Genomic DNA, 12687 nt, shown 5'->3' on the forward strand with positions numbered 1-12687 from the left:
ATCCAGAGTCTGAGGGGAACATGGAGAAAGAAGCCCGAGATCAGGGTGTGTGGGACAGAATCTTCAACACTGCTGCATGCAGCTTGCTGTCTGTACTGACAGACAGTTGTGTTACACAGACACACAAATACACAGATACACAGAGCACACACACAGAACACGCATGCACACATACATACACACACAGAACACACACACACACACACACACACACACACACATACACACACACACACACGTGATTTGTCAATGTTGCAGTGTAAGATGAGAGGCTTACATCCTCTCTTTGAATTAGTCTCTCACATTGCCGAGAATCTTAACCACGCTTATATGAGCTCACATAGGTCAACAGCCTTGGTTTGGGTGATGGATTTTTATCAGAAAGATTGTCCTATTTCGTCACTCCCAGACAGAAAATGGACATACCTCCCCTTAACTAGTTCATTCTTTCAGCGAATTCTCCACCGGGTAACCGAATGGCAGCCTTGTTACCAGCATGTGGACTGAGGCCATGATCTGTTACAGGTGCGGGACCTGGAAGGGGACCTGGAAGGCGAACTCAGGCGCAGTGCAGAGGCCCAGCGGGAAGCTCGCAGACTGGAACGAGGCATCAAAGAGCTGACCTATCAGGTACTCCAGGAAAACATTCTCTGGGACAAGGTTAGGGTCCTCCTGCAGCAGTGTGTACCTTCCAACTCGAAATGACCTTCTGGGACACTGCAGTTGTCTCTGAGCAATGGACATTTTCTCACCCTGTCCGGGCAATCCATGGCTTGGCTCTATCCATTTCCAGAGCTCATAGTGAGAGCTAACAAGGTGCAGTTGAAGTGAAAAACTATTTATGCCATCTTCATTTTTTCCATGCATAGTGTTAGTGGCGCTTTCAGAAAGATGCTTTCGTGTGAGAGGCAGAGTGAGAACAACCTGTAAGTGAAGTGACTGGTGGACATTAGGGTGGCCACCTCACCAGCTGATTGCACGGAATGCTAACTGGATTGGACATGGTCCACTCTTTTGAGAGGTTTGTTCCCTGACCCAGATGGGAACATCATCAGTAAAAAAAATGTGGTCTTCTTTAGCTAACCTGTAAACTAACATTAATATGGGCTTGAAGCAAACATTGAAAGCAGGTGGACAAGTTCCCTACCCATAAGCAATGTACATCTAAATGAATGACTTATTTCATCATCTCCATGCTCACTTTCCTTTCTCCCACCACCTCTGTGGTGGAGTCAGAACCTTGCTAAGCTAACCAGGCTGGCCTTTAACTTGTGCACTCCAGCAATCATGCTACCCCAGCCTCCTGAGTGCTGGCGACTGCAGGGCTGCGCCACCACATTCAGCTTTTCTTGCTTCTTCTTTTTAATGGCACAGAGTCTCTTGATAGCAGGGCCATTGGCTGTTCCCCACTCCAGTGCACAGCATTCTCCTGGAACACAGTTGGGAATGTATCTATTGATGCATTGCTCAAGGGCGTGTATCTATTCTGAGAGGTGCCGTAAGGAAACAGGACAATTCAGTGGCGATGTGGGTATCAACAGTGTACTGCCAAGCCAGCTCCTGCAGCCTGATGCACAGCGAAGTTGCTCTCAGACTAAACCTGTGCAGCATATCACCATCTGTAGACAGTGTGTCATGGTGTCAAATGCTTGTTTATAAACACATCTAAACCTAGAAAAGGTAAAGAAAAATGCTCTAAAAATGGTACACCTTAAAAATGGTATACCTTATATATAGGGCGTTATTACTCATGGCTCTTAAAAAATCGGAAGTTACTTAGGTGAGAGACTGTATGGGTTCAGGACATAATTACACGGTACTGTAGACTTTATCAGTATGTTGGTTACCATAGTGTATTAGTTATACTGTGTTGTAGATACTGGTTACCATAGATTTATGGAACAATATTTGTAATTTTCCATAGCTTCCCTTTAAATCAGTGCACTGTTTTAGTTTAACTCATTTTGACTCACAGTAATTCCCAATTTTTAAGCAATTGTATAGCTGTATATTTTCCCTTTTATATTCTTTTTAAGTTTATTTTTTAACTAGCATACACAATAACCAGTTTCCTTTTGGCATTTTCATCCACAGTTTTGGTTGGCTCTCTCTGCCTCTTCCTTCCCCCATCCCATCTCCCAGCTCCACTCAGGCCTTCCACTCCCCGGATTCCACCTTTCACTTTCATATCACACATGTTCTATTATCCTCTGCACCCGCTCTCCTGATGTCTCTTTCTTCCCATTCCTACTTTCCTAGTCTTTACCTATACTTACCTTCCACATAATCCAGACAGATTTATAGATAAAATATGATATACGTATCTCAGTTAGAAGCTTGCATCTGCACATGAGGGAACATATGGTGTTTGTCTTTCTGAGCCTAGTTTCCTTACTCATATAAAACTGCCAGTTCCATTCATCTTCCTGCAAATTTTATTTTCTTTATATCTGAATACAGTTCCACTATGAATATGTACTACATTTTTATTACCCATTATTTTTATTCTTGTTTTAAAAGTCTTTTCTACTTTTAATGTTCTTGATGAACATATATTCATATATTAATATTATGACATTTTCAAACATGTACATAGAGGTTTTTTTCTTTATGATTTTTTGTTTAAGATACACACATTAGGGACTGGAGAGAGGTCTCAGAGGTTAAGATTATTGGCTGCTCTTCCAGAGGACCTGGGTTCAATTCCCAACACCCACATGGCAACTCCTGTCTGTAACTCCAGTTTCAAGGCTTCTGACATCCTCACACAGATGCACATGCAGGCAAAACACAAATGCACATAAAGTAAAAAAATGAATTATATAAGAGAGATGGGTGAGAGGAGAGGGGACATGCATATTAGTGTAGGCCTATACAGGGTCAGGGTCAAGCTTGTTAAGTAGTTCAGCCTTCCACCTGTATATCTTGTCTTACTCTAATGCTACATATATGGATTTTCATCTCACAGGACAATAACTCCTTCTGGAATATTCTCCTGAAGACTCTTTCTGATTCTCCTCTTGAGGAGGGGCCACTCTTTTCAGGAATCTGTCCATGGTGATTTGCTTGGCATCTTTCATCATGATAGATTGGCTTATATGCCGATAATGCTTGTGAACATTCTTCTCTGTTCACGTAAACCTTTTAGTGTTTCAAACTCTCTAAGAAGCTTGTTGAGGTCATGAAAGCTTTTTGCTAAATCCACAATGCCCTGGGAATTCTCTCCGGGTTCTTCTGCAGTGGCCGATGGCTTTTTGTCTTTCTTTTCTTCAGTCACATACTCTGTGGGAAATAATTTTTCAGCTCTGTTATTACTTTATTGACCACCACCATACCTGTGGGATGTCAGTGACCAAATGGTTCTTTAGAGTTTGACTATTTCAGTGGTGAACACATATCTCCCAAATTTTCTTCTAGCCCTCTCCTATTACACAATATAACTTACTCTGATAAAAGGGCAAACTCATTTTACAGCTCCTTTGACACTGCTAATGCAGGGTGCTGGGGTCCTGTCTCTAATTCTAGAAGTCATTAGAAGTGTCAACACCTTTTTCTCTACAGCAGGAAACGTAGTGTTGGTAAGAAGGCAGGACATCATGGTTGTACCAAATGGAGCCAATTAAGCAAATGAACTACTTGGACACCTGTTTAAATATTTATTTTTATTTTATGTGTTTTGAGTATTGTAGCTACATATATGTATGTACACCATGCATGCCTGGTACCTGAAGATTTTTGAATAGGGTGTTGGATCCCCTGGAACTGGGATTCTGGATTGTTGTGACCCACTGGATAGGTCCCGGGAATTGACCCTGGGTCCTCTGCAAGAGCGAAGAGTGCTCTTAACTGCTGAGCCATCTCTCCAGCCCCTTGGACAGTTGTTTTTATGACTAAATACCTGGTTCTTTTTCTAATATGAGCTTCACACTTTTTAAAACAATAAGCTCTGGAAGCCAAGGTTTGATGTGGCTACAAAAAACAAAACAAAACAAAACAAAAAAGTAACCACCTTAGAGAAATGGCATTGTGTGACCCTACACTACGTTCAGGACTATAATGAGACACCATTTGTTGATCATATATTGTTTTCTTATGTGTTCATGGATTGTTCTTATTGCTTTCTTCTGTGAACAGTATCATTATAGATTTAAGCACCAAACCTATAAATGTTTTATTTTCATTGTCCTGAAGATTGCATTTCAGATCTGTTGTGGCTTAATTTTGTTTCTTCCTCAACAATATTGACATTTCTTATGTCCTCATTTAGAGCTGTGCTTCTTTCCCTTCTTCTTCTTCTTCTTTTTTTTGACTCATGTTCTCGTGAAGTGGCTTTCAGGCTGTGCTGGTCACACATGTCCTTTGGCTAAGGGTAGAGTCCCAGGAAGTCTATGGGGTGCATTTCTTATTTTTTTCCAAGTGCCTCCTCAGTGCATTGAGTGTACCCATTCAGATACGAAATGACTTCCCACCATCAAGCCAGATACCCACTGAGCAGTACTTTATGTGTTAGGTTGAAAATGGCTCTGGAAAACTCCCCATATTGATTAATATTAGTGCCTATTTTAGTAATATTCAAAGTTGATTCTGAGTCAATTTAGTCCATTTTTCTCTAACATCAAGATACACTTTGGACCATAAGGCAGTATTTTTGTGATAGACCATTCACAGGTGTTACTTGAAAAAAATGTCATTTTTTTTTGAAGAACACAACTATGGTTCTCTTTTCCTAGTAAACTCCTCAGGGAAGACTCTGTACCCATGCACTGCAAAAGCAATCAAGTGTGATCTTACTCTAAATAGATTTATGGATTGTCTTCACTGTCCATTTGTCTTCCTTATCTCTCTGGAATTTAGAAACGTAAGAACCTACAAAAATGTTCCAGAAATGCAAGACGTAAGATCGGTAGCTTTTCATTGTCTAGGAGGTGAAGATTGTCCCCGTGCTTTCTACTATTTATTCGGATACTTCTCTTTGCTTTTGAAGACCTCCTATATTCAGGAATCTGGGCATGGACATTATTCACACTTTACAAATTAGTGAAAACATAGCATCACCATCTGAGGGACAGGGAAGCAAAAGGTGGTAGGTAAAGTAACCATCCTTGTAAGGCCTTTTTTTCAGGACCCAGATGTCAGGATGGTGTTATAAGCACAAAGGGTTCACTGACACTTACAGCTCTGAAAAGCAGGATGGACTCCACGCAGATTGTGACAGACAGGATCCCCAACTGCAGGCCGGATCCCCAACGACAGGCCGACACCCACAAAGTGTGAACTGAGTGGTGGGATACAAAGAGCCTCAGGTAGCTCTGGGAGGCTCTGGGTAAATGCTGAGAAAATCTCTAGCACAGAATTTCCCTAGACAGGAGAATCCTGTCAGGCAGAAAGGGCCAGGGCAGTAATCGCACTTAGCCCCGCTCTTCTTCTGAGTCTGATTCAGTCTGAACTCAGGCCTCACATCTAAGGCTTTACCTTCCCAGGGATGAGCACCATTAGCCCCAGCACTCCCTTGTAGCTATCTTTTTTTTTCCAGTTTTCTTCTGCTTAGTCTCTTCTATTATGTCTCTCTGTTCAGTCAATTATTAGGAATTAGTTCTGTGTTGGTTTTAGAGTTCACTGGAAACAGATAGTGTTGTAGAATTTTAAATTTCATTAGCCTTCTAAAGTAGGATAAATGGATGAAAGCAGAGGAGGGACTTTAAAACTCTGGCTAGCCTCAGTTCCCCAACCAGGTTGAGCGCTATGTGTTCATCATACAGGGCCGAGGAATCTTAAGATTAGTTTCGAATTGTAGAGTGTCAGATGGTACTCTGGTAGGGAGGCTGCCTTCAGGTGTTGGAAGTAGCTTAGCTAAACCAATACAAGAGGGAGTGGGTAAAATGCTGTGGGCTACAGGTGGAATTGATCCTGTTTAGTGTGGGATTTTGATCAAGTATAGAAGGACCAGTGTCACGCTGTAAAGTCAGTTTTCCATCGCCATGACAAAGGACCTTAGGTAATCTACATATAACTGAAAAAGGGTTATTTTGGTCACAGCTTTGACCATGATGTCATTCCTGCTACTTTGGGGGATATCAGGCAAGAAAACTGCTAATCTTATGGCCAGGAAAGGGAAGGGAGGGGTCTGTGATTCACTGTCTCCTCCAGGGATTACATCTCCAGTGATCTAAAGACAGTCCAGTAGGCCCCATCTTTTAAAGGTCTTACCACCATCTTATGCCAACCTGCAGCTTAGCCTCTAACACTTGACCTTAATGTCTCTGGGGGAGATAGTTGATAGAAGAGGTAAGCTGGAACCAGTAGAAAAATCAGCATATAAGTAGATCTTTACTATACCAGTCCCTCATTCTTTGGAAGGAAGAGGAATTTGATTTCTTTGGAGGCTCAACAGCTTTGAACTGAAGATACTCCAGTGTTTTCAAGGGTGTGAGGAGAGGACCAGAAGGAAGAGTCCTATCAACATGCTGCTTTCTTAGAATGTCGAAGACTCCCTGAGGAACTGCTGAGGAACCCCACCTCCCCATGCCTCCTTTCAAGCCTAGCCTAGACAATGGCAGCGGTGAGGATGAGGGCCACACCGAGATCACACAGCTTGCAGATCTTCCCTCGCCGTCTTCACTGATGCCCATGACAGAATTCTGAGAAACTTGACTTGTCTAGTTTATTACATGAAGCCAAGGGCCAATTCAGAAGTTCGGGCACTGAATTGTTTTGATTGATGGCATTGGCTTTCCATTTCGCATAAATGGCTTTTGTAATAATAAATTTTATATGGAAGCAGTCTCAGGCAAGTGTAGCTTATCTGGAATAAAAAGGCTAAAGGATATACCAAACCTAATGGCCTTGACTTCCATTTAAGTAAAGGCAGATAGGGTGCTGTGAGGATCAGGAGATATATCTCTGCCATTTCTCAGAGCCATTCATTCCTTTCTCAAAACTTAGGATGAATAGAGTTAAATGTATTTTTAAAAGCACCGTTATCAGATCATATTTACAAAAAGTTCCCAACCTTAACTTCCTCATATGAGAGTGTATTCAGTGTGCATGGCTGGATCCTTCAAATGACTTTCCCATGCATGCCTATGCATTTCAGGCAGAAGAAGATAAGAAGAATCTGAACAGGATGCAGGCTCTGTCTGATAAACTTCAGCTGAAAGTGCAGAGCTACAAACAGCAAACGGAAGCAGCGGTAAGTGCCAACTGCAGCCTCATGGATGTCCCAGCTACTGCTTTCAGTTAATGCTCGGAGCTCAGGGAACAGCTCAGCAGAGACAACCATCTGGACGTCACATCTGCCCATTCTCTGCTTTTATGTAAGTTAGCGCTATGGCTTATGCAGGGGGCGGGAGGAAGGAAAATTAGGTTGCTTTTCCCCACCAGAAACCAGACCTCTGTCCCTTGACCTGGTGGCTATACTCAAACATATGCAGGACCAGAAATGAGCCAAGTAAAATCTGGGTGGCAGGCAGAGCTGGCAAATTTTGCAGGGTTTCATTGTGCTTTCCTTCAGCTCTAGACTTTGGGTGAACACAGTCACAGTTTGTCATACATTCTTCTGATGAATCTGGACACAAAGTGAACAAAATCACCATCATTGAAATGTTCTTCTTTACCTTTGCTTATTTTTTTTACTGGCCTCAGTTTACCTTTCCATAAAGTATCAAATCTCACAGAGTCCTTGAAGTACTATATTAAAGAATAGGTACCATATGTATGTGTTAGTTTACACCTAATGATATTTTGAGGGGATTTCAATTGATTGGGTTGGTGCTATATCCAAGAATTACTTATTGTTTCATAATTTGAAAGGGCAACCACTTATACCAGGGGGTAGGTTACGATTTGAATCTGACTTTAAGCCAATAATTCTGATTGCTCTAGTATACAAGTGTGTGAAAGTTATACTATCTGTACACCCATTCTGAATTTCCATGGGATAGCTGTAAAATGGGTCTCTGTTCCTACTCTTAAAAAAAAGAAAGTTTCTGATTTCATTTTTCTTTCTATGTGTGAGCATTTTGCTTACATGCATCTTTATATAAAGATTTCATATAAATCTTTACATGATTTCCTGGTGCCTACATAGTCCAGAAGAGGGCATCAGATCCTCTGAAACTGGAGTTCTAGGTGGTTGTGAGCTACCATTTAGAAATATCCAAATGCAATTTTCCGTCCTGTTAACTCACTCATTTGTGAACAAGCTGCCCTTCTATCTAAGCATCCCCAACCCAGAAATGTATTCCTCACCTTTCCCACTGCCAGAAATTCTTGGTAACAGCAACCTTAAGTTGGCATCCTATTTCTTTTTTTTTTTTTCTTTTTGTTTTTGTTTTTGTTTTTCGAGACAGGGTTTCTCTGTGTAGCTTTGCGCCTTTCCTGGAACTCACTTGGTAGCCCAGGCTGGCCTCGAACTCACAGAGATCCGCCTGGCTCTGCCTCCCGAGTGCTGGGATTAAAGGCGTGCGCCACCACCGCCCGGCGGCATCCTATTTCTTAAGACACCAGTGACAATCAAAATCTTCAGGGGTTCTCCTAAGTGATAATCAGGTTAGATCTGGCTTCACTGGCTGACCACTTCGTATAACGTAAAACAGGAGTCATACTTCAAACCTCAAGAACCCTAAAGCCTAAATGCCACCAAGAAAGTTTGAGACATTCGGGGGGGTTGAGACAAATGAATAAACAGACATTTGACTTGGATTCCAGCACACACCCTGGCCGAAAAGCAATAACAAACACAAAGACACACAGAACCGCTCAGAGTCGCTGTCTTTATTTGACACCATTGTTTTGGTAGAACAGTGAGATGTCTTCATTTGAATGGTCCGAAACCCAAGATGACTTGTTCTCCCAAATCCTTTTCTTTTTATCTAAACACATGCCTGTACTTGTGGGAATGAATTGGTATTTACTGCCATAAGTCGCTTCAAACCATTTCGTTCACTGAAAATTCAAACACTCTGAAACAATCTACATTGTTTAAAAATTATTGAAACGCAGTCTAAAAGGTTGCTTTTCATACAGTATTTCAAAGGTAGTTCACACACTTTCTAACTTTTACCGAATTGGTACCTTAGTAGCACTTAATCTCTCGATTAAGCTTCTGAATTTTAACCAGGAGTCAAGAGCATCATTTGACAGTGTGAGATTAGGGTGGTGCTTGAGAATTGGAAGAGGAAAGAGAGACATTGTCAATCAGAAAGAATCACCACACCTAATATTGTGGTGATATAACCTAAAACACAGCAGTATGTATCAATTAAATTATATTAAAAAAAATACCAAAAAGAAATAATGAAAAGAAACAAATGAACCTGGGTCTTCCGAAGAGCAGGAAGAGTTCTTCATTGCCAAGTCAGCTCTCCAGCCTCCTTTCCTCCTCTGAAGTCCTATCTGTATGTCTTATGCCAAAACAACACATCCTATGCAGGCCTGAGTTTGTGTCCCCTTTGTGTTCAAGTCTCATCTCAGAGCAGAGACTACTATGTAGGAATGGCAACGTCCTCACTTTCTGTGTTCTCCATGTTTACAGGAGGCTCAAGCTAATCAATACCTTTCCAAGTATAGGAAGCAGCAGCAGGAGCTGAAGGAAGTCAAGGAGAGGGCAGAGGTAGCAGAATCTCAAGTCAATAAGCTCAAAGCCAAGATGAAGGAGTTTGAAAAAAAGGTACAATCCACTCTGAAATGCCTTACAGCTTGCTGCTTTGGGGCTCACGACATTGCATGGATTAGTATAGCAAGAAATGTCTTGTTTTTCTCTTCAAATCTTTTTTTAAAAAACAGCCAAACAAGCTAAAATAAATTCTTTCCCTGTTTACTAATTTCTAGTTGTCCAGGTAATATAGCACCACTAAGCATTGGAGTTGGAAAAACATGCTAGTTTTATTTTTCAGATGTTTCATCCCAGGTTAACTTGTAAGCTCTGAGCCTCAGACCTTTAATTCGTTTGTACAGAATACAAATGGACCTTGAAATTTGGAGTGAATTCTTTTCATAGTAGACAAGCTCATGACTCTTGCATCAGGTCAAAACTGAGACCTAGGGGAAGAAGGTCAAAAGTGAGCCAGGGAGTGATAGTAAATTGTGGAGTCCTGCTTTCAACGTCTCAGCATTCAACTTCTGGGTTTTCCCCAAAGCCCAGAAACATTTTCCCACGTCTCTGTGGTTAGTTGAATGGCCACTGGAACACAGTCGTGGCAGCCAGTCTTCGCTGTCACTGGAAGAATGAATGACAGTGAACTCAGCAATGGATGCTGGGCAGGGCCAAAGAGTCTGCTTCCTTGCTCAGTTTTCCTTGAAACACAGTTTTTAAATTACATCTGGCTTTAGGAGAAGGGAATTAAAAGAAATTGGATAATATAGCAGCTACCTTTTCTAAAATGTCTGAAAAGCAGTTAGCACAGTGCCCAGCACAGATGGCACCCTCCATTCGTTTTCAACAATTGGTGCATGTCGAGTCTTCTCATTTCTGGTAAATGAATTACTAGTGGTCCCTTGAGGTAAGCTGATAGGATTGCCAATAATAAATATCGACCTTGTTGAAGGAGGTTAGAAGTTGCCTACACAGAAGACGCTGCAGTCTAAGAATGAGAAGCTTGAGGCCTTGGCAGCTCCAGAGAGTTCTCATTGCTGCCTGAACAGCTGTCTCAAGGTTAAGCCCCAATTGGAGAGCTCTAGGGGAGTGGCTTGAATGCTGGCCTCAGTCAGAGAAGGGTTACTCCACTGACTGAGAGTGTCCTGTGCAGAGTCTGCCCAGCAAGACCATATAAAGGATTTGCTAAGGGAGGTGCCTCCTGTGTGCTGCAATTGTACTGAGCTGCAGGAGGTCACAGGGTCTCCACAATACACCCCTGCATTTCACCTTGTCATAGTTGTGTCCATGAGTGAATAAAAACAAGTGAAGTAGAAATTGCTCCTGGCAGGAGATGAACAGGAAAACCTTGCTGGGCAGTGTGATGACTAATTGCTCCCCATTCACAGAAGAAAAGCCTAAAATCCTTCAACTGTCATAAACACAGGGAAAGGGTTTCCTGATGCAATTGTGTGTCAGGGGCAAACTGGTGAGTGGTTGAAGAATCTTTTCCCCCTGTGGGGAGGGGAGGCAGATGGAGAGTGACAGAGCATGTCCTTGGGGTGAGTCACTAGGGCCTGCTCTGTAAGACAGAAAATCACCTCAATTCCCTGCCTCCCTTTGAAGCCCATGGAGAGCTGCTTAAGGTCAGCTCCCCTTTGGCAGGGGCTCACATGGGTCTGGGTGTGCTCCACTACTCAAAGTCCCTGGAATTGCATAAAACACATCAACATATATTCTGTTTTCCAGGTTCGAGAAGAATAAGGAGTTTCTTTTTATAAAAAGACAACAGCTGGAAGAAAGCCCTTAAGAAATAAACATTTATGTGGCGTGAAAAGCCAGCTAAAAAGACGATGAGCAAAATGTACTGATCCAAGGAATTGCTCCTTGAATTAATGGATGGATTTTTGATTCTCAATGTCAAGGGACTTTTCTTCTAAAATTTTACTCAAGAAGACTAAATGGATGTTAAGAATCAATTTTGATGTTAGAAAAGAAGGCACATTTATTCTTTCTTCTGTATCTTCATGCACAGAACTCATAGAAGAAACCCTTAGACTATGATCCATGGAACTGATACATGATGGGAATGATTTTTTTGAAGTTATCTAACTTTGCTTGAGTCATCCCTGTATCTTGATGACAACTGACAACACTTTCCTTAGTAATGTGAGGCAGGCATTGTTGTAGTTAGGCCCTTTGTATCTGTAGGTAAACCTTCCTAATCAAAACACAAGTAGACTACATGCCTGTGTAGACCATAACCACAAAGCTACTGCTTCCTGTCAGTGAGAGGGTTGTACAGGCTCTGGGTTGTGGCCATGGAGCTAAGTAGGAGGGAAGGTATGTTCCAGAATTTCTTTCCTTGGATGATTCTAGACTAAAGTTGGGCACTAGCAAAAGTCCATAGCAGATTTAGTAGGTAAAAATGGAGGAGTTCTATTTTATGTGCATAAGGTCAGTATACAATCGCAAATCCTATGACAGTTGAAGAAATATTACCGATGTCCCAAGGCAAGCTATTAGTAATCAGCTACCCTGGACCATTTTTTCCTCTTACTTCCTGCCAGTCTCCTTCAACTTTGCAGGCATGTGGGCGGTTCTAAGGTGACCAGTGTCGGCTTCACCTGGGGAACACCCAGCCTTGCTATAGTAGCCAGGGATGAGGACAGTTTGGAAATAGTTTGTCCCTTCCGGAGTTGCTTCATTCTCGCTCTCCCTCAACCCTGTGCAGCTCACTACAGCCAACTTCAAACCCAGCATTCATAGCCACGTGTAAAACTGACCCCTGACAATAAATGCTATTCTCTGTCATTCTCGATGGTTCTTCCTCTCTACCCAACCACACTCACATGGGATGCTTTGACATCAATTCCAGGTTCCAGTGTTGCCAAAGGAGCAAGGGCTGGTCTTGTGTGGGATCCTCTGCATATGGGCTTTGGTGTTTATATTTGACTCTCATTGTTGAGAGAAAATCTCAACACTCTCTATGAGTGCTGGCCTATGACTGTTTGAAATCAGCATTCTCTCTGAATCCCCCAGAAACACAGCCTCTTATCCAATCAATCAGACTTCTCATTCCTGCTGAGAGTCACCCTGTGTTTGAGGCAGCAGGA

The 12687-nt window shown here is 42.1% G+C and overlaps 1 protein-coding gene across 1 annotated transcript in view; it reads left to right on the plus strand.

The window, feature by feature from the left end:
* Positions 1-12390, plus strand: part of Myh15 (myosin heavy chain 15) — a 125259-nt gene extending 112869 nt beyond the window's left edge. Inside the window, exons 38-41 of the mRNA XM_052739927.1 lie at positions 526-630; positions 7094-7189; positions 9533-9667; positions 11321-12390. Coding sequence (XP_052595887.1) covers positions 526-630; positions 7094-7189; positions 9533-9667; positions 11321-11335 — 351 coding nt within the window. The 3' untranslated portion in view covers positions 11336-12390. The remainder of the gene's footprint in view (positions 1-525; positions 631-7093; positions 7190-9532; positions 9668-11320) is intronic.
* The last annotated feature ends 297 nt before the right edge of the window (positions 12391-12687 follow it).

The sequence above is a fragment of the Peromyscus californicus genome, unplaced genomic scaffold (assembly GCF_007827085.1).
Source record: "Peromyscus californicus insignis strain IS unplaced genomic scaffold, ASM782708v3 Scaffold_16__1_contigs__length_79575227, whole genome shotgun sequence".
Lineage (NCBI taxonomy): Eukaryota > Metazoa > Chordata > Mammalia > Rodentia > Cricetidae > Peromyscus > Peromyscus californicus.